Source organism: Phragmites australis, chromosome 2, assembly GCF_958298935.1.
Source record: "Phragmites australis chromosome 2, lpPhrAust1.1, whole genome shotgun sequence".
NCBI classification, from domain to species: domain Eukaryota; kingdom Viridiplantae; phylum Streptophyta; class Magnoliopsida; order Poales; family Poaceae; genus Phragmites; species Phragmites australis.
The window spans coordinates 41,720,906-41,741,582 of record NC_084922.1 but is presented as its reverse complement, the minus strand read 5'-3'; the positions used below and the strand labels follow the sequence as shown (position 1 = coordinate 41,741,582).

The following is a 20,677-nucleotide window of genomic DNA, read 5'->3' as shown; positions in this document are numbered from 1 at the left end:
TGAAAATTTTGTCTCTATATTTCCTTTCCCCCCTTTCTCCTTCTCTTCTTCTTTTCCGAAGCCTAAGGGTATTTCTAATTAGTTTTAGACCATTTTCGCTTATAAGTACAAATATATACGTTATGGAATTTATATAAAATATAAAACTATGGTGATTATGCTCGCTTAATCTAGATTAAGATTTTTATGGTGTGGCAAGGGTCGTGGCCGATCCCGATCGGTGGTTGTAGGATCTGCCCTTATATTTAGAGCACCCCGCCAGGCGGAGGAAGGGGCAGAGGGTTCAGAAGGAAGAAGAGAGATATCGCAGAATCGCTTGTGCTGCTGCGAGCCTTTATTCGAGAATCTGGAGGAGGGCTGCGCATCTTTGCCTGCTGCTGCTGCTGCAAGCCTGACGAACGTAGTCGAGATGACTGTTCTGTGGATTACTGCCTGCAGCTTGTTGCTCTGGTCGTCGTTCTCAGATGAGCCAATGTTTACTGGTCGATAGATTGCTGCTAACTAGCGATTCATTTTCTGTTGACGTGTGAGGTAGTCCACTGCTTAATCTGTCTATTGATCTTGTTGCGACATCGATTGGTGCAAGAATACTACGATGTTTTCTCCGCACGCCGTCTTCTCGATGTTAGTCCATTGCTCCTCCGGAGAAACAGGACAACAGGGCAATTGGTTACATAGCCTAAATCTTTTCCAAGTTGAAAATTATCGCGAATATCAGATATTCGTACAGTTTGCTTTCCTTTCTTTTGCTCTCTTTTTTTTGAACGAAAGGGGCAGGAGTTCTGCCGGTGCAATAAAGATTACTGTTTGCTCTCTCTTGCCATTTGTTTCACGAGAGCTAGTTATTCTTCTTTGGAAAAGCTTAGCCTGAAATTTGTAGCCCTACGGTTTCTTCTGGCTCTGTTTTTATTACCTATCTATTCCTGTTTTGCATCAAAGTCGGGAAATCTAGTTATTCAGGTTATTTACCCCTTGCTGTGGAGGTGGTTGCTTTCTCTGTTCGTTCTTCACGTCAATGCATGGTCAGGCTGTCTTGTCTAATCTTCTTGACCAAGTTGTTCTCCATGGATAAGCTGGGCATGATTGGTTTCTGTACAGTTTCTTGTTGTCAGCTTCAGTCCATGTCAATCTGCAGATATTCCTGTTCTGATTCAATTATGTGACATCAATTATGATAGTGAAACATGAGCAAACTGTAGTCCCTCATAAAGAGGCGGCCTATTGTTAGGTCAAAGTACAATGTACGCCTTAATTGGAGATAGTTACTAAGGACCGATCGAAAGTATTGCTATCTCAGTGTGTTCACCTTCAGTTGGTATCAAAAAAAAAAAAAAAAAAAAAAAAAACGCACCTTCTAGTTCAGAGTTACTGCTTCTTTCTGAAGAAAGGCAAGATCTAAAGAATTCACATCCATAATTCCATATGCCATCTTGTAATGACAATTTTGGGAGAAATCTCTCATCAAGTTGGTACCAGGTTTTTTAAAAAAGGTAAGAGTTTTGACCGGGACAACGATCCAACACAGCAACACTCCGATTACTGCATGGTGCATGCATGCTTACTAAGAGACTCTCGAGGATGATCCTTTGTTCTGTGCTTACTGTTCGTGTGTTCTTGTGTAGGAGTCCAAGGCATTGTCGTGAACTATGGCATGATCGCCAACAACCTCCCGTCCCCGGACAAGGTCATCGCGCTGTACAAGGCCAAGAACATCACCGACGTCCGGCTCTACCACCCGGACACCACCGTCCTCGGCGCGCTCCGCGGCTCGGGCCTCGGCGTCGTTCTCGGCACGCTCAACCAGGACCTCGCCCGCCTCGCCTCCGACGCCTCGTTCGCCGCGTCCTGGGTCCACTCCTACGTGAAGCCGTTCGCGGGAGCCGTCCGCTTCCGCTACATCACCGCCGGCAACGAGGTCATCCCCGGGGACTACGCCGCGCGCGTGCTCCCGGCGATGCGGAACCTCGAGTCCGCGCTCCGTGCCGCGGGGCTCAGCGTGCCGGTCACGACGGCCGTAGCGACGTCCGTGCTCGGGTCCTCGTACCCGCCCTCGCAGGGCGGTTCTCCGAGGCGGCGCTGCCTGCTGTCGGCCCCATCGTGTCGTTCCTTGAGTCCAGGTCCACGCCGCTGCTCGTGAACGTGTACCCGTACTTCGCCTACTCCGCCGATCCGTCGTCGGCGCCTCTCCGCTACGCGCTCCTGTCTGCCTCCTCGGGTGCGGCGGCCGTGACCGACGGCGGGGTGGCATGTTCGACGCTATCGTGGACGCAGTGTACGCGGCGTTGGAGAGAGCTGGTGCGCAGGGCCTGGAGGTGGTGGTGGTGTCGGAGACCGGGTGGCCGTCGGGCGGCGTGGGGCCGGTGCCAGCGTGGAGAACGCGGCGGCGTACAACAACAACCTGGTGCGGCACGTCGGGCGTGCGGCCCGGGAACGCCGTGGAGACGTACATCTTCGCCATGTTCAACGAGAACCAGAAGCCGCAGGGCGTCGAACAGCACGTCGGGCTGTTCGAGCCGGACATGACCGAGGTCTACCACGTCGACTTCTCGGCGGCATCGTCTTCTTAGACGACGCGATTGAGGACGCTGCGAGGACCATGGACGCATCGTGCATTAGTTATTTGGAGATATGGTAGTAGCAACCACCAGTAGTCCATTAGATAGTTGAATTGGCGATGGCCAGTGCATGCATGAGTGCACTTGAAGCATGTACCACGTCACTACACTGCATATACATTTTGAACTCTATGTGCCCTGGATTCGTATCTACTTTGTGATGCCGTATTTCGCTTTTGTATTTCAATAACGCCATACAATCGTCATTACAGAAGTGTGTTTATTTGGTTTATTCGTTGCTTACTTTAACGAGTTTCAAACTTCCAATCCTACCTGAAAGGCCGAAAAAGATCAGCTGCTCTGTTGACTGTTTGGTACAGACGTACAGCCGATAGCGTGGGCTCTCGTAACTGGGCTGCTAGATTAAATAGGTCACAAGTTGGGCACCTGGATTGGGCCACAGGCTGGAAACTCTGCACGGGCTTTTTTGGTTTGAGCCCCAATTAGCCCTATCAAAATTTTGGTATGCCCATGATATTTGGCTTGCGTTTGATTCCGCGCCAAACTTTAGCATACCAATAAAATATTGGTGTTACCGATGTGTAGTATATAGCGAAAGCATGACAGAACATGGACGAGCAAAACGCTCGCCCCCATTTTGGCGTGCCAAAGAAAGTAGGCAGTAGGTGGCAGCTGCCTAATGGGTGCACGAAGTCAAAAAAATTATTTACCAAACTTCAAATGATAATATCTTTTAAATGGTATCCCTGATTTATGAATGGTTTGCGCCATAATATCCCTTAATATTAAATCTACAAAATGAGATCTCATTTGGATATATTTTAACATAAAAATATATTAATAACATATGGATCTAACATGTCATGGTCACAATATTAACAAGTTTTAGTATAATTAATCCAAACACCTTGTTTCTTACCATGCTTTGATAATGCCCATAAATTGGTATGATTACAATCCTGATAGTATTATTCTGGTGTCACTCGTATTTTAGGATTACCAAATTTTGGTAAGGTCACGTGTGTAATGAACCTAAGATTATCTCCAATCTTTTTTTTTTTTCATTTCATTCACTTTTCGATTTACTTTCTCGTTTCTAATCCTTTTATTTTTCTCTCGTATCTAATAGCTTCCATTTGAGGGAAATCGCGAAGGGAAAAGAGAGAATTCGTCGTGAAGAGAATGATTTTGAGAATTCATTCATGACGAAAATCGTAAAGAAAAATTATTAAAACACTGAAAGAAATAAAAATCTTTATTTAATGAGAATCTAAACCCTAAAGAAAAGCCCTTGGGTTGGTCTAACAGCCCCTGCGTGTCTGCAAACTCGTGCCAAGCGAAGTCGCGTCGTCTTCTTTGGCGAAGTCGTGCTCGTCCTCTCCTACCCCGTCCTACAGCTACCAGCCCCTACCACTCGCGCGGTTGCATGATTCAGTTCACGTTCTACGTTACAGCGAGCACAAGCTTGCACTCTCAGCCTTCGTTGATCAATCCGCTCGTGAAGTTTCACTGTCGCTCTCGCGTTCGGCTCATCCTTCCGACCGAGAGAACCACTCAACTGCCTACCAGTTCGTGTTCTTGTACTGGACGCTGCGAAGTGACAACTGACGTCTGATGAAGTAACCGACGAGTACAATTCTGGTACCATGGACGAGCCAGTTTCGGTCTACGGCGAAAGGACCAGCGACGAACCGGAGACGAACAACCGAACGAAGATTGCTGGAGGCTCTGCCCTGCGATCACAGGCTGAAAGGCTGCTGCTCCCCTCTTCTCGAGGCAAGTACAGCAGGGCAAGTACCAAGTACTCAACGCTGTCGCTCACTCGACGTCGTCTCCAATTTTATCGGGAGGTGTGCACGCGACGGAGCATCATTAATGTCGTGTCTGCCTTTCCTTCTCTGAAGTTTTCAGATTTCGTAGCAGGATTCTAGTCGATGATTTCATGAGCCTTTTGGCTTAGTTTTAGTGGGGGATCAGTGATCACATAAAGCAAGGTGGTTCGTCCCTGTAGGGTAGAGCGTATACCTTGGTAGATCCACGTTCTTCGCTCCAGCCAGCTCAGAATTTCATCTCTGATCTGCTCGTGCCATGTCGCATCAAAATGGTACAAAATGGCATACAGGTGAGCACCTGTGTAGTAGTAGTGTAGTACAGTACTGCCTTTTTAGTGCTAAGTACATCACTACTGTTTAAGGTCTCAATAAACTATAAGATGCATCACGTATGCTGGTTTGGTTTAAAATCTGCTTGTACTATCGTTTGACATTTATTCTGGACTCTAAGGTAGATTCCACTTGGAAATAAAAGATTCTTCATAAGTTCTACGGTTGGTGATAATTGGTAGTGGTGGAAGGAAGAGAGAAGAATCAATATAAAAAATATATTTTATTACTTAAAGTCTGACATTAAGCTTAAAAATCGACTATAACAATATAGACTTTAAAATTACCTCTTATAATATACTATAAAATTAGATCATCACCTTTATGACTTACTACCCTCTTTTTGCACACACTACCGATGCCAAAAAAAAGTACTGTCTTCTTATCACAACTAACCCTCGGTCCTGCAGTGGAGATAGACCTAGAATGAATAGCGTCAAGTTTCAAGTCATTATCGACTGGACTCTTATGCCATTGCCATGGGTTAGGGCAGCTTTGAACAGTGGGAATTGATTGTACTGCTATTTCATGCAGAAATGCTCTCTAACTGTCGTGTGTCTTGTAACTCAGGGACGGAGCTTAGAGGGGTGCTGGCAGGGGCCATGGCAGCCCTATGCTGTATAAACACCCTTGTAAGTATAGTTATTGTTTTATTGACTAGGCAAAAGTAGCATAATTAGTTTAATATGCCCCCCTTCAACTAAGTGGAGTTACTTGTTGGCCCCTTGATATATGTTTCTAGCTCTCCCTGGTCTTGTTTCTTTTTCTTCGAAGGATTTGTTGACGGGAGAGTGGCGAATTATCTCTGTACCTACCTACCTATCATGTCAATTTTCCTTCGCTTTACGATATATAGTTCTCAGCAGTTCAACAAACCCTTGGCTACTAAGAAGTAATAGGTTGATTAGCGCGTCTACGTCGCATCTATTTTTTTTACAGAGCAAGATAAAAAAGACTAAAAAAATTAGATTCATCAATTTTGGACATCTCAATATTTATTTATAAATATATCAATATTTAACACATTCACTTAATTATAGAGAAAATAGTAGTACTTTTATACATGCATATAATTTTAACATGTAGACGAAAGTAATAAAAACCAAAATCAGTTTCATATTTTTTTTAAGTTTTAGATATTTTTCTTTGCATTTTAGATTATATCAGCCGATTTATTAATATAACTAATATTTCTTTCGATATTTTATCTAGAATTTTCGAAAATAAAAATTATATGTATATAATGTATAGATATATATCTACACATATACATATACATATATGTATACATATCAGTGTATCTATATGTATATATGAGCGGGACCCACTGCTACGGTGTCTACAGGAACGCCGTCGATTAATATATGTTTGATGAAGACATGCTATTATCCAAAATTCAGCTGTACGACGACCCACATTGTTTATTGGTGACCCATGACAATTGTACATTTGTACCTCTAATACCGACGAACGTGAGCTGAAAGAAACAGGTCGGCTGGTCTAGCCAGGAGGAAGGAAAATTGGACACATAGCCCAACCAACCTACGGCATTGGTTTTTGCCGCGTCATATCTGGTCTGTCAGTAACAAAACTGGAGCACAGAGAAAAGAAGAAGCAGAGAAAGTCGTAGTACCATCTCTACTTGTTCAGAATTGTCTCTGAGTTTAGAATTAAGAATTCTGCATTAAAAAACATCAAAAACGAATATGTTTGTTACCGCTCACACACTGTTAGCTGCTCGCACATATCCTCATGCTCCTTCCCCGTCACCCTCCATTCACACGAGTTTCACCTCCTGTCATGGCTATTAGCTACTCGTGGCATCCCGTCACCTCATCTCTCGCACGTCTAGCCTTTTTCTTGTTTGTCATGTGATGTTTTCTTTCGATTTTGATACCTGAGAGTTAAGAAGAATCTTAGGGACTATAAAACTAAGTCTCTGATGTGACGTCGACGAATGTCAACTGCTAGTGATAATATTAAAAATCTAATAAGCATAGAATTATTCCTTCTCATTATAAATACATGACGCTTTGAAAAGGTTTGGTTAAACTTTTAAAGCTTTGACCACCACTAACTTGTGAATTATTTAGTTTCAAAACATAAAAATTATGTACGTGGATTTATCATATAATATACTTTTATAATATTATAAACTTATTAAATTATATAAACATATTTTTATTATAAATAATGATTAAAATTATATATCAAAGACTATATTATATTTAAAACATCAAATATTCTTAATTGGAGAGTAGAAAAGAAAACCTCCATCTATACATTACTTGCATACATCATTAGATGGAATAGGAGGCACTAACTCCTCGCCACAAAACTACAAGATACTCTTTGCAAAATAAATGGATGATGCTAACTCACGATCTTTATTTATAAATGTTCAGTACATGACTAAAATGATTGAAGCAAATATAGCGAAAATAGCAAACCAGCACGACTGCGGTAACAATAGCGAAGAACCCTGTCGTGCCATATGCAACTTTTAGGAATTCCAATGTGAGAAAAGAACAGGCGAGGTCAAAAGCAAACCCTTAAATAAAGGCAGGTGTTGGCGGGTGGAAGAATCACATGGAGAAAAATCCCTCTTTTCCTCCCTTTTTTAATCCCCCCTCCCGCTTGCTCTCCTCGGCGCCGGCTGCGAACGAAACCAACGACGCCCACCAAACCGGCAAACCGCCTCCTCCTCCTCTCCTCGCCCGCCCACAGCCCACCTCCCACCCTTGGATCGGCTCGGTCCCGCTCCCACCGCCTTAGCCGCCGACATAACCGGGCGCGCCGTTTCAGGGGAGGCGGCAACCTGCGGGAGGCGTCCTGTTCGCGCGCTCTGGGGTTCCGGCCCCGTCGCGGAGCGAGTCCTGTGGCTGGGCGCGAGCGCCTTTCCCGCGTGTTCTGGTGGGTGGGGCTGAGGGAGGAGAGCTTCGATCCCGGGTAGCTGGGCTCGAGTCCTCGGCGGGCCGTCCATGGCGGAGAGACGGCCGATCTACTGGGAGCCCGGCAAGCCCCGGCGGCCGCCGCGCTCTCACGGTGCGTTCCTCGATCGCTGTCCGTCCTTTTTACAAGCCTTACTACTTACGCTTTGCTTGCTTGCTTTCGGTTTGGGTTGGGTTGGGTTCGATGGGTTGCGCCGTTCCTCGGTTCCTGGGGTGGTTTCCTGTGTTGGAAATTTACAGTTGACATGTTAAAATGTGTCCGGATTGGGTAGCGAATCCACCCTCTGTTCTTCGTCCATGTGCCCCTGGCAACGACTCTCATGCCAGTGTGTGGTGCCGTTTCTGGTGATTTTTTTTTTTGAACGAACACAATAGGGCAACACCCTACTGCTCAATTTTGTTAAAAGAAGGTAAAAGATACAAACAAAAAGAACGCTGTACAAAACCTCAGGGAGACAGAGAGAGAGAGAATCCATAAAAGGGAGAGAGAAAAAAAGGAGGAGGATCGATCTGGAGGAACTCTAAACGAAGGAACTAGTCCATAAAGACAGCGACGAGTTCAGGGAGCCACTCATTCTATGCATCTGCGCATGCACCGAGTCGCAAAAGTTAATAATTCCATTTCTGGGGGAAGGCCTTTCCCTTTGGAAGATTTTGGCGTTTCTCAACTTCCAGATTTGCCACGCAGCAATGGCAAAGATTTCCATGAAGAAAGGCTGCTGGAAAGTAGTGTTAGCCTGCTGGACCATTGAGAAGGACTCTGCAGTCCGATTCCAGGAGATCCCAATTTCTAACCAGCAAGCCAAGCTGAAGGAAAAAAACAGATGAAAGGCTGTCTCTTCACTCCTCAGGGCACATAAGACTTTGTAGTCATTGCCTTCCATTTTCTGGTTTTTCCTTCTTAGAATATTCCTCTTGTTTAGCCTGTCCTTGAAGAGTAACCACATGAAAACTTTGATCTTTTTTGAACACTTTGTAGTCCAAACATTTCGAATTGGAGCTGGTGGCGAGATAGCTTGATATGGAAGCCTATAAATATTAGTTGACTGATAGTTGCCATTCCCCCAGCAGTACGTCCAGGAGTCTTTAATGTTGCTCTGATGATGAACTCCCGAAAGCATCAGTTAGAGATAATGGAGTTCTTCAAAGGCTTGTAGAGAAAGCGGTGTGTAAAAATTTCTCTCTGGTGAATCCCTCTATAGGAACTTGGCGATAGAGGTGTTCTTATCCTTCGCAAAATAGTACAAACGCTGCATCTGATATTTGAGGGGTTATCCTTCCAGACATCGTGCCAAAGGAGGATGGTTGAACCATCCCCCAGAGATGCAGACGCAATACCTCTGAAGTGATCCTTAAAACTCATGATATCGATCCACCAGAACGAACCTTTAGCTGGAGAAGCATGAGGGATTCTTGCCATTCCTGTAGTGAGTGTTCCAGATCTGATTGACCTAAAGGGTTGTCAACCTTATTGTAGAACTTGTGCAGATGTTTGAGCAGCAATGCTTTGTTTTGTAGGCCTAGGTTAAGAACCTGCAACCCGTCCTTGTCCTTGGGGGCACAGACTCTCTTCCAAGCCACTAGGGCTTTATCTTTTGCAGACCCATCAAGTCCCCTCCAAAGACAATTTCTTCTAGCCATGTCAATGACTTCACTGACTTTCTTAGGCAACTTGAAGGTATACATGGTGTACGTTGGGAGTGAAGAGAGGGCTGAGTTGACAAGTGTGAGCCTTTCGGCAAGACCTAGTAGCGAAGAGGTTGCCGTGATCCTCCTTTCAATTTTACCGATCATTGGTGTCAAATCTTCCAACCTCGGTCTAGTTGTACCCATCAGGAGGCCCAGATAAATGAGCGGAAGGCTGCCAATAGAACAACCGAAGACCCCCGCTAGCTGCTTGGTCATTTCCTCATTCAAGTTGATTGGCACTAGGCCGGATTTGGCAAAGTTCACTTGAGCACTGTGGTTTGAGAGAAGTTGTTAAGCAAGCTCTTAGGTAGAATACTTCTCTTTGATCTGCTTTCATAATAATGATCGTATCATCCGCATACTGAATGATAAGAAAATCATTTGTGTGTAGTAGGTTGAGAGGAAGAGTCAGCAGCCCTCTCGCTCTAGCCTCATTGATAATATACTGCAGGAGGTCTGCTGCTAAGACAAAAAGTAGGGGGAAAGGGGGTCTCCCTGCCTAACTCCTCTTTTATAGTGAAAGGATTTCCCAGGAACCCCATTGAGCAACACTAAAGATGAACCAAGGAGAGAATTGTAATGATCCAAGCTATCCATTTGTCACTGAAACCTAGAACCTCCAACATCTTGAGGATAATATTATGATCAACAGTGTCGAACGCCTTTTCAAAGTCCAATTTAATGATCACCAGGTGTTGTTTGGACCGGTGGCATTGGTGTATGTATTTAAAAGCCTAGTCGAGACAATCTTGAATAGCTCTTCCTTTGATGAATCCGTATTGATTCTTGTGTACCAGCTCTGTGATCCTAGCTTGGAGTCTATTCACAAGTAGCTTGGTGATGATATTGAGAGCTGTGTTGAGGAGGGATTGGTGTGGCAGTGCGCCGATGTGGTAGGTACTACCTCCGTTTTCTTTTAGATGTCATTTTAGGCTTCGGCATACAGAACAAAGTTGCAATAAATTCTTTCATGCATGACATGTTTACGCCTCTTGATTTCTCCCACATTCAATCAATGACACATAAGCCACCAATCCATCACTCTCATTGAATTGAAACTCCACTTTTTAATAGCTTTTAATATGAGCTCTCTAGTAAAACACCACCTTGAAAACCTAAAATGACATCTATTTGAGAACAAAATCAAGTTACTAAAATGACATCTATTTGAGAACGGATGTAGTACATTCTGTCGGAGGATGTAACTCTGTTACGAAAATGACGTGGGAGGGTAAGATTTGTTTTTAGGAAACTTGCATTGAATCGGATAGGATCGTTGAAGGAATTGTACCAAGTTATTTAGTAACTTATTTATGCATGCCACCTCTACTGCCTTGGCGTCTTGAATGCACCCTGAGTATTTTTGCTGAGTTGATGAGTGTGCTCGACAATGTCATATAATATTGCGTACTCTTAAGGGTACACTACTCCATTTTTGCAAGAATGCTGATATAATAGCGCACTTTGCAAATTGGATCACTATTGGGTTGAAATTATAAATGACATTACAACATTTTGAAACCCTGTGATTGGATTGTGGTAAACTGTTTATCTGCACACCTACACCCCTTGCCAGAGCTCGAGTAGGAACTGAATATCTGTTGCAACTCGCAGCTACAGCATTGGACGTGTTCTTCAGAAACTAACCTCTTTGTCTTGTCATGAGCTTATTAGTACCCTAAATTTCTATCATACCTAATATATATTTCTTGCCTGACATCAAGATTTCAGATAAGTGCTACAATTTGATACTGCTTTGATCCATATTGTGATTTTTTAGCACGGTTATGCGAAGATGAGACCATGTTAGTTACAACTTAGAACATACATGCCATGCTAAAAAGTGATGGAATTTAGCACTTTCAAGCCAAATCGATTGGTGCAATTTACTCAACTTATTTCGATCTCTATGACTGACCTAAGCTGAACCTGAACTTAGTTTTTCTAGATAAACCGTAATCACCACTCAGTTTCACAGATGCTTTACAGTTTTATTAGCGCTACATACTTGTTTTACGATCTAGTGTTTTGGTCATCTCAAATTTGTATGTTGTACTGTTGTTCACAATGTTTTGCTAGCATTTAAGCAAAATATCCATAGCCTTTTCCTTTTGTCTGCATAAATTACTGCCTGCTATATTGTTGGTGATCTACTTATTTCGTTCTGTTATTTGTTGCTGCCTTATTCCAGTTTTAGTATTTCTTCTGAACAGTATTCTTACATACCAAGCCCAGTATTGTGATGTTGTAACTCTAGTAACGAACAGAGGTTCTTTTTTGTCAGCACAGATTAGTTCTATGTGCTCATAAATCATGGTTTATATGTGATTTTCAGGCGGTGGAAATTTCTCAGTTCCGTTGTGGGAGAAGAAATTTTGCACTGATGTCTGTGCTATCCCCTGGGGTAAACTGTGTGAGACCAAGAGATTGATGTCACTGTACAAAAGTGTAGTTGACTGGGATGATTCAGCTGCATTCGAAGCTTTTAAAGATGCCAAGGCCCGCTTCTGTGCTTTATATCATGGTCAACCTTGCGATATCCCTTTGCCTGACCCAAACATGTATATTGACATGGTCAACCCAGACGAACATGTTGATCCTGAATTGGTGGCTGATCTGGAGAGGTCACGCCGGCCTGTTCCCAGAAAGGATAATGCTGTTCCTGATGACTGGGACTCCTTTATTTTCACGGACAAGCCAGTTCCGGTTACAGGATGGGGTGATACGGAAACAAGCAACACTCTGGGTCAGCAGCTCTCTGTAAACTGGGTTAATCATTTGGAACAGCCTATCGAAGTAAATTGTGAGCAAATCTCAGAACATTGGGGTTCTTATGTCAAGCAACCTGCTCAAACAATTGTTCAACAAAACTCAGGCAATTGGGACGTGTACGTGGAACAGCAAGGTCAAACCAGCAGCTGGAGGGAGCAGACCAATCCCTGCATTGCCAACTGGAACATGAAGGATGACTCCCAGGATGCATGGAAACATGATTATGGTTGGGGTTCTGCAGCTACTCAGACCGATTCATGGGAGAACCATAGAGATAGCTATGATGCGTCTGACAGCCAGGGCATGTTATATGGACACTGGAGAAGGCGAAACACCGAGTCAGGTAGAAGGAACAGCAGGAATAGAGATAGAGGAGGCCCAATTAGTGCAAAGCCCATTAAATCAAAGTACCACTCAGATGGGCACAGCGGCGCAGATAATGGCTGGACGAACTGCCGAATAAGAAATGGCATGCCTTACTCTTATGAGCAGGCTGGCTATGCCAAGCAGTCACTAGCTATGTGAGTCAGAAGGGGCTTGCAGCATTGAGAGCAGATGTCAAGATCCCCTCTCTGTCAGGCTCTTCGTCGCTTTGGAGGTGTCATTTTACACCAGTAACAGTAATGGTGGACATCTTCGGATGAGGTAGAATAGAGCTAGCAGAGAATCCTGTAAATTATGTTCCCTCTTTGAAGCTGCTGTAGATAGGACTAACTACCAATCTAGTGACGGTTTTGTTGAGCCATTGCACCCGTTGTGTATATGTACATGTCTTGAGCTCATTAGATTTTGTTTACTTGCTGTATTGCAGCTTCAATGTTGCAGTAGTGAGAATGAAGATAGTACCTGTTTAATTATATCTTCCGTGGTGGTACAAACAATTGTTTTCGAGTGAATTTTAAGTTTAGGATGTTCGTATTCTGATGACAGGAATAACAGCTTGATCTCATGTCTTGCATAGATATCTATCATGCTTTGCTGGGTCCTGCGATTTTCCTTGTTATATTCTATTACCCGTTTCCTGTGCTATGCTCTGTGTTCAAAAAAGAAATGGACATGTTCAGAACCAGGATCAACGCTTGTAGTTGTAGCTTGTTACTTGTAATTCAACTGACGTCAGTGTGATATAGCAAATGATTCAGACAGTAGTAGATGCGGGATCACTTGGTTCGGATGGGACGATGACCATACTAGACCGTATAAGATGCTTGCTTTCGATGCCAATTGCCAAAGAGCTGCGCCACTTGAGCTGGGTGCGTCGTAACTTGTAACTGGCTAGGCTATCGTCCGGATTATAAGGCCGGAGCTGATGGATTTGTGATGTAATGCGGCACAAAAGCTTAGTATACACGACCAAAATTTCTATAAAACTTCAACAAGAAACCAGCATAATGTCAATAATTGACATCGTATAAGTCTCATTTTAACACAGGGTGCAGCTTAATGAGGAGATCTGCATATAGGAGGGCTAAGCAGACCCACCCTTAGCCTGGTGTGATGGTTCCTTCTCATTAGAAGTATAGCACATAGCACATATAGCACCGTAAATTCATGATGCAAACTTGCGAAGTGATGGCCGCGGATATGTACATTTTTTTGGCGGAATGTATTCACAAGATATCTGAAGAACGACATCGGCTATCCTTTAATTCCATGAACACAACGTGAATACGACATCTACTATCACCACCTGAATTTGAATAGTTTCAGCCAGGATAAGCAAATCTTCTGCAAGCCTTTTATTGAGGATGATTCGAAGTAGCTTGGCCTTCATGCTTCAGTTATCATCGCTGAGAGTCCTATCAGGGTCTACAGCTTCAGTACAAGGCCAATTGGACTATGATCGCTGAACGATACATCTGGTAGAATGTAAGAATCATGGACCTTGTTGGCAATAGACTCTGATGCAAGAAAGTAATCCAGTCTCCAACCTGTAAGATGAACAACAAAAGGTGAAACAGGTAATTTTACATTTCCAATAAGAAAAAAAAAACTTTGATTGCCTTTAAAAGTTTTGAAAAGAAGAGCTAGTTCTTTTTTCTTCTATGAGAAATCTCTTTGGTTCCCTCCCTCCCAGTTTAACAAACTTTAAGTTGGAAAGATACTATTACTAGTAGCGGTTTGTTACACACAATAGCGATCCATAATTTGTAATATGGGGCCTGGGGGACTGCTCCTTCAATATAATTTGATCTGAAAAAGGAAGCACAACAATGCAAACATGGCCATATTTATGAAATTAAGTAGCTCGTTGATCACCAATGAAGTGCCGTACCTTTGTTGGTAATGCGCTGGTTTTCACCCCAGAAGGTGTAGGCCACAGCATTCGGGTGTTGTTTTCGGAAAGTATCAATAAGGCCTTTGCTAGAAAAGTTTCTCTCAAATGATTCCCTCTCTTCAATTGTGAAACCTGCAGACTCGGTTTTTGCCTGAAAAACAGTGTTGAAGTTATCATCCACCTACGGGCTACATCAAGGGACTAGTGAAACAAAAAAGAAAGCTCAAAAGTTTCCAATGGGAATTCTGAAACAACATTAACTGTTTTGTGATCAAATGATATTAACCAAATGGCAAACGGGAACATTCCTTGTTTAACTTTTAGCAGTAGCCTATTAAATATTAAGCAATGGAAAACATAGGTTCTAGGCTATGCTTTGATGTCAGATTCTGGCCATGTCTATAAGCAAACTTCTATGTTCTTTTTATAGTCAGCTGAGCCTTCTGGTATATTTTCTTTTGTCTATACTGAAAAAGATTATAAGCTATATGTCCCTATAAAACATAGTAGTAGCTTGCTCATGGACAGATCTTAAAGCATTTCAGAGTATTCTGTACAGAAGTAAATGTCCTTATCTGATCCCTAACAAGGTAAGATACACTTTTTAGTTGCTCAGAAATTTTCTCATTGCTGTCGAAATTAAGGAATCATACAAGTCAGAGGATTAAAAGGTCAAGAGAATAATGTTCATAAGGACTTCACGAGGCAATTATGTTTCACATCAAAATACACTGCTAAAGTACCTGACATGGAAGAACAGCCTAATACAAGTTGTGTCTGACTCCAATGTGGTATACCTACCTATATATCTTCACATTTTCTCTAGAGTTTAGAATAACTCTCATGAGACGATGTGAGAACTAAAAGACAGGCGAAATATAACAATGCACATATATCCCAAGAAGGTCCATTTGTTTCTGATGATATACTGCCATTGACGAAGACCGTGACAAAATGAACAGCAGCATGCTCAAACATTTGGATAAAACTTTTAATTGAAGATTATGCAAATACAAAAGAGAACTTACTGGAGGATTGTGAATGTCAATACTTTGGCGAGCACAGTTAAGATCACCAGCAACAATTACTGGTTTGGAACCTTCCAGTTTCTACAGACCAAAAGGCATACCTCAATTGCGCTTTGCAAAGTAATATTTTAATGAACACATAGTGAAGTTGTTGTATGAGATATGATGCACAACAGCATATAAACGCAGTATAAATCCTCAATGATAGAAAAAGTGAACAACGGGTCATACTAGTGTGAATTACAACACATGATTTTTAGGTGTCAAATAGAAAATGTCATTGGAAAGCTAAGTGGATGCACCTTTATGTAGTTGCTAAAGGATGGATCCCAGGTATCGACCCTGTAATTCTGAAGATCAAGATGCAAGAAAACAAAATTGGTAGCAATTGCAGCACAACATACAAAAATCAACTGTAATAATGAAAAAGAAGATCATTCATTACCAGTCTTTGTAAACCACGGCCAGAATTTGGGACGTAAGCATTTACCAAGTAAAAATCATCAAACTCCAAAGTAATAAGCCTGCCTTCCTGATCATGTGCTGGTATGCCAAGTCCGTATTGGACAGAGATTGGTTTCACCTATTAAGGCAATGGAAGAACAAGCAAAGAGAGGTTTAGATCTACTCTGTATCAATTGATTCGCTATAGAGATTTAAATTTAGTGAAATGCATACTTCACTTTTATGGATAAAAGGGAGGTGTTGGGCATTAACCACAGCAAGAACATACCCGCGAAATTACTGCAGTTCCTGAATAACCAAGCCTTGAGACACTGCATGACCAATAGCTGCTATCATAGTCTTCTATCAGGTTCTTAAAATACTCAACATCCCTCTCCTGAAAACAGAATGAAAACATGGTCATTACTAAAGCAACCCACAACCCATCAGAAAAAAAAAAAAGAGAGGTAGCTGCATATACAAAGAATTTAGTGATGGAAACACCAAAACTTGCCTCCAAGTGAGTCTCTTGGAGGCATAACACGTCAAAATCCTCCCTGCAAGCCAATTCAGGTGCAGAAAATCCTGACTCTACAACAGCTTGCAGTCCATTAACATTCCAGGACAGAATCTTCATGCACTTGGTATCGTTGCTAAGCGGTGAAGGTCTCATGGTTCTTGGATTGTATGCGAACCATTCTGGTAATCTCTCTCTGTGGGTAAGCCGAGTCCAGGGCTCACACCTCCGGGTAGGATATCCACGCTGAAAAGCTGTTGTGCTCATCATCTTTGTCGATGTAACGATCTGCTTGATTCCAGGAATCAGGCAGCCACGACTGCAGGAACAAGACTTCAGAAAAAACACAGGAGCTAGATCTTTCACCAATTTGTCTTGTGAAAATAGCACTAAACTGAACATTGTTTACAAAAGGAAGAAGTCCATTTTACTCCCCCGAACTATGTCGTTGATCTGGATAACCCCCTAAACTATTAAACTGTCCATTTTCCTCTCTCGAACTATCAATACCGGATCACTTTACCCCCTGAGTTGGTTGAAGAAGTGGTTTTCTTGACGTGGCTACCACATCACCTGTTTTTTACCACGTGGCTACCACATCATATCTCTCTCTTTTTTCCTTTCTTCTTCCCACCCGAAGTAGAGAGAGGGACGGGGGGGGGGGGTGGAGACGACAGCTCGACCGAGCGGGCTCAGCAGCAGCATGCGGGAACGACACGCATACGGCGAGCGACAGCACAGTGCGTTGGCACGGCATGGCTGAGTGGTGTGCGCTGGGGGTGCGGAGGTGCTATTGGCGCTCGTGCGCGGCTCAGCAGTGTCGGTAGGGAAGAGCAGAGCATGGGCGGCGCAAGCGAGCGGAGCAAGGGCCAGCGGCGACACGCGCGGGCAGTGCGGCCTCGTGCTATCAGGACGGCGTGGAGGAGCAATGGCACAAAGAGAGAGGGGGCGGCGGTGGATCGACCAAGCGGTGGTCGGTGGCACACAAGGGGCCTGAGCAATCCGGGTCCAAGCCGACGGCGGGGTTCAAGCTGGGCGGCCTCGGCTGGAGAGGGTCGGAGGAGGAAAAGGTGGCACAGCGGCATGCTGCGCCCGCAGAGAGGCATGCTGGCGTCTGGCCAGAGCCAAAAGGATGCACGCGGAAGAGGAAGAGCGACCCCGCGAAGCTTACCACGGGCTCGATTGGCTCGGGGAAGTAGTGATGCAGTGGCTCGAGATGGGTGGATCTAGGCTCAGGCACAATGTATTTGCTCGAGCGACGCTTCTCCCTTCGGCAACGGCTCTTTACGTTGTGCTCTGGTGTGGTGTTCCACATGTGGTTGGAGGTGGTGCCGGTCGACGTCAGAGCGGAGCAGAAGCAGAGGAGGCGCGGGACGGGGCGCGCATGTGGTACGTCGCAAGTGTGTCCCGGCGCACCGCTGCTCCTCCGCTCGCTTGCGCCGCTCGCTCTGCTCTTCTCTACTGACACCGCTGAGCCACGCATGGGCACCGATAGCATCTCTGTGCCCCTAGCACACACCGCTCGGCCGCGCCATGCTGTCGCGCCGTGCTTCCGCTCGTTGTACGCGCGCCATTCCCGTGTGCTGCTGCTAAGCCCATCGCCCCCCTCTCTCTGCTTCAAGTGGGAAGAAGAATGGAAAAGAGAGAGAGGTATATATGACATGGCAGCCACGTGGTAAAAAATAGAGTGACATGGCAGCCACGTCAACAAAACCACTTTCGGAACCAGCTCGAAGAAAGTGATCCGGTATTGATAGTTCAGGGGAGTAAAATAGACCAACGACATAGTTTGGGGAGTAAAATTGACTTTTTCTTTTACAAAATGCAGGATTATTGCATCAAAGGAGGCACCAAATCGTCAAAGGACACAAACAGAATATAAAATAAGAACATGATCCATATGACTAGTGATTTGTTTCTACATAGTTGATCAGGTGAATTCGAGTAGAAATTGTTGGTTGGTCCTAACCATTGCAAAATTACACTACTGATATGATGCTATGCACGGAGGATCAATGAAGAAAATTCCACCGATGCAACCATAAGGAGCACAAGTGCACAACTCATGCAAAAGTTGTATAGTGTATCTTTGAATGACAAGTTTTTTTTTTTTTTCGAATTGGAATGACAAGGCTAACGCCATACCAAGCAATAATGTAGGTGACAGTTGATCAAGAAAATTATTCATCTGAAATCAAGCGATTCTGTGAAAAAAAATGCGGGAAAAAGGCAACTTCATGCGGAAAACCTTATGGTCATAGCGAATTTGAACCAAAGCACCATTGAGAAAAATAAAAGAACTAATCAGACACATGATCTCCCACCAAAAAGTACGCATCTGCTACTCAGTTCCCAAATAAGAACACGACCTCATAAAAATTACGGCTCCGATCGCCCATAAGCAGAGGGATTTCATCACAATAATATTTCCTAATCCAAAATCTACACGATTCCACACCGTCATACACAAGAAAGAAAGAAATCACTTCTACTTTAAGGAAATCCAACAAAGGCGGGATAAGGGGCCGTGAAAGAAAATCCAGCGCCGTCGTCTTTCTCCCAGCATTCACGGAGACTTCAGTTTAGGATATCCCCCCAAAAAAAAGGCAGAGAGAGATAGAGAGATAGAGAGAAACGTACAGCCTGAGAAACTCCGTCTTCTCTGTGGCCGACGGCGACGACTGCGCCGCCGAACTAACTCGAGGTCTTTACCGCAACGAACTTGCGGATGTGTTTTCTGATGTCCCTCAGCGCGGCTCCCTCGGCGCACGCATATATCTCGCGGGACGGAACGGCTGGAGGTAGCAGAGGAGCGTGGCGGCGGCAGAGGATGACGTCACTCCACGGGCCTTGAGGTAGAGGCCGACTAATGTCGGTGCCGTGGCCCAGCCCATCCACATGAGTGGCAGCGGCACACCCCTGCGAACCGACCGAACAAGTTGCCGCAGTCCAAGCACATCCGAGCAGAGCGGAGCAAGGTTGGCAGGATCCGATACAGCTCATAAAATTTTACAATCCTACTATACTATAAAGTCAAAATAATATTAATTTTATTATGTATCTTAAATTCATAGTGTTATGATATTAAATAAAAAATTATATGATTATACAAAATTACTAAGATACTATATAGGATCCCGATCCTAACAACAAATTGTCAATATTTAAAATTCAGTAACATCTCTGCATAATTAAGTTTTATTAGTTTAATCTAATATGTTTTATTAGTCTGTATCTTTAGAACATATATTTAATGATGCTTCATGCTTGTTAAATATATTTTTATTATAAAAAATAAATTAAACTTTAAAAATAAAAAACTCATAGGATCTGACAATCTGATACTGTTTGGTGAAAAAAATCCTAGATCTCGATCCTAAAAACTTTGGAGCAAAGTAGTGTGTTTTTTTAGATGTCGAAAATAAAAAAATAAAAACCAGGCTCATGTCACTTTTCCAACACACGACATGTTAAAAGTAAATAAAAAACAACATTTCAATTCTCTCAAAAATTTAAAATACTATTGAAATAGTCATAAAAAATTCTGAAAAAATATATGATGTAGATGTTATAATCTAGCTCTTTAAAAAATTACAACTCAAACAATTACGGCTTTTTTATTTCTCACTATACAAATCATATTTTTATTTTTATTTTTTGCAGAGCTAAATAATAGTAACCTCTACACCACTAATTTTTTCAGAATTTTCTATGACTACTTTGATAGTGGTTTGAATTTTGAAAATAATAGAATGCAATATTTTTTATTTTAAATAGTAGTCTACTTCTGTAATTTTTTAAATAGACACATATTTTTATTTTTTTATTTTCGAAATAAAAAAGTAAAAAGGGTCGAGCAGTGGACTGGTAGACAGGTGGAGGGACGTTTTGCAACGGAGACCCTTCTTTGCGTTGAATTCTCTGTTCGGGGATACCGAGAATCGTCCTGGTCACCCTCTCGCCGTTAGATCTCGCTTTAGCGGGCGAGATGACTCCTGATCACGCTCTGCCGAGACCGCACCTGCTGTTCCACTATCTGTTGGGCCTCTGAAAAGCAGCCCCACTCATCAGTCTCCACGACTGGGCCCAGTCCCGCCGCTATGGCGACGCCGTCTCCCTCTCGGAGACTCAACAGCTTCTTCCGCAGCGACCTTGGGCGCTTGGTTGGTCCTTTTGTTTTGATCAAGCTGCTCGTTGTCTCCTCGTCCTGGTTTCAATGGCTGCGCGAGGAGGACGACGCTAATGGCTGATCAGCCGGCA

General features: G+C 43.5%; 2 protein-coding genes and 1 pseudogene across 8 annotated transcripts; 2 read left to right on the top strand and 1 right to left on the bottom strand.

Annotated features, from left to right (window-relative positions):
* The first annotated feature begins 1,357 nt into the window (after positions 1-1,357).
* Positions 1,358-2,689, top strand: LOC133910130 (putative glucan endo-1,3-beta-glucosidase GVI; annotated as a pseudogene).
* A 4,635-nt stretch (positions 2,690-7,324) lies between these two features.
* LOC133908933 (uncharacterized) lies at positions 7,325-13,072 on the top strand. Of its 3 annotated transcripts, XM_062351161.1 has the most exons (3): positions 7,325-7,783; positions 10,176-10,271; positions 11,714-13,072. In XM_062351161.1, the coding sequence occupies exon 3, from the start codon at positions 11,809-11,811 to the stop codon at positions 12,673-12,675; it is 867 nt and encodes a 288-aa protein (XP_062207145.1). In that variant the 5' UTR covers positions 7,325-7,783; positions 10,176-10,271; positions 11,714-11,808; the 3' UTR covers positions 12,676-13,072. The 3 variants fall into 3 exon arrangements, with proteins under 3 accessions (XP_062207145.1, XP_062207144.1, XP_062207143.1); XM_062351160.1 differs by lacking the exon at positions 10,176-10,271; XM_062351159.1 differs by lacking the exon at positions 10,176-10,271 and having other exon boundaries at positions 7,325-7,801.
* Positions 13,073-13,684: 612 nt separating this feature from the next.
* LOC133908934 (DNA-(apurinic or apyrimidinic site) endonuclease, chloroplastic-like) lies at positions 13,685-19,244 on the bottom strand. 5 transcript variants are annotated; one of them, XM_062351165.1, is made up of 9 exons: positions 19,058-19,244; positions 16,415-16,736; positions 16,190-16,297; positions 15,902-16,039; positions 15,759-15,806; positions 15,457-15,537; positions 14,426-14,579; positions 14,035-14,081; positions 13,685-13,949 (listed from the first exon to the last, which is right to left on the bottom strand). In XM_062351165.1, the coding sequence occupies exons 2-9, from the start codon at positions 16,685-16,687 to the stop codon at positions 13,935-13,937; spliced, it is 864 nt and encodes a 287-aa protein (XP_062207149.1). In that variant the 5' UTR covers positions 16,688-16,736; positions 19,058-19,244; the 3' UTR covers positions 13,685-13,934. The 5 variants fall into 5 exon arrangements, with proteins under 5 accessions (XP_062207149.1, XP_062207147.1, XP_062207146.1 ...); XM_062351163.1 differs by having other exon boundaries at positions 13,685-14,081; positions 16,415-16,750; positions 19,058-19,243; XM_062351162.1 differs by having other exon boundaries at positions 13,685-14,081; positions 19,058-19,242.
* Positions 19,245-20,677: the final 1,433 nt, after the last annotated feature.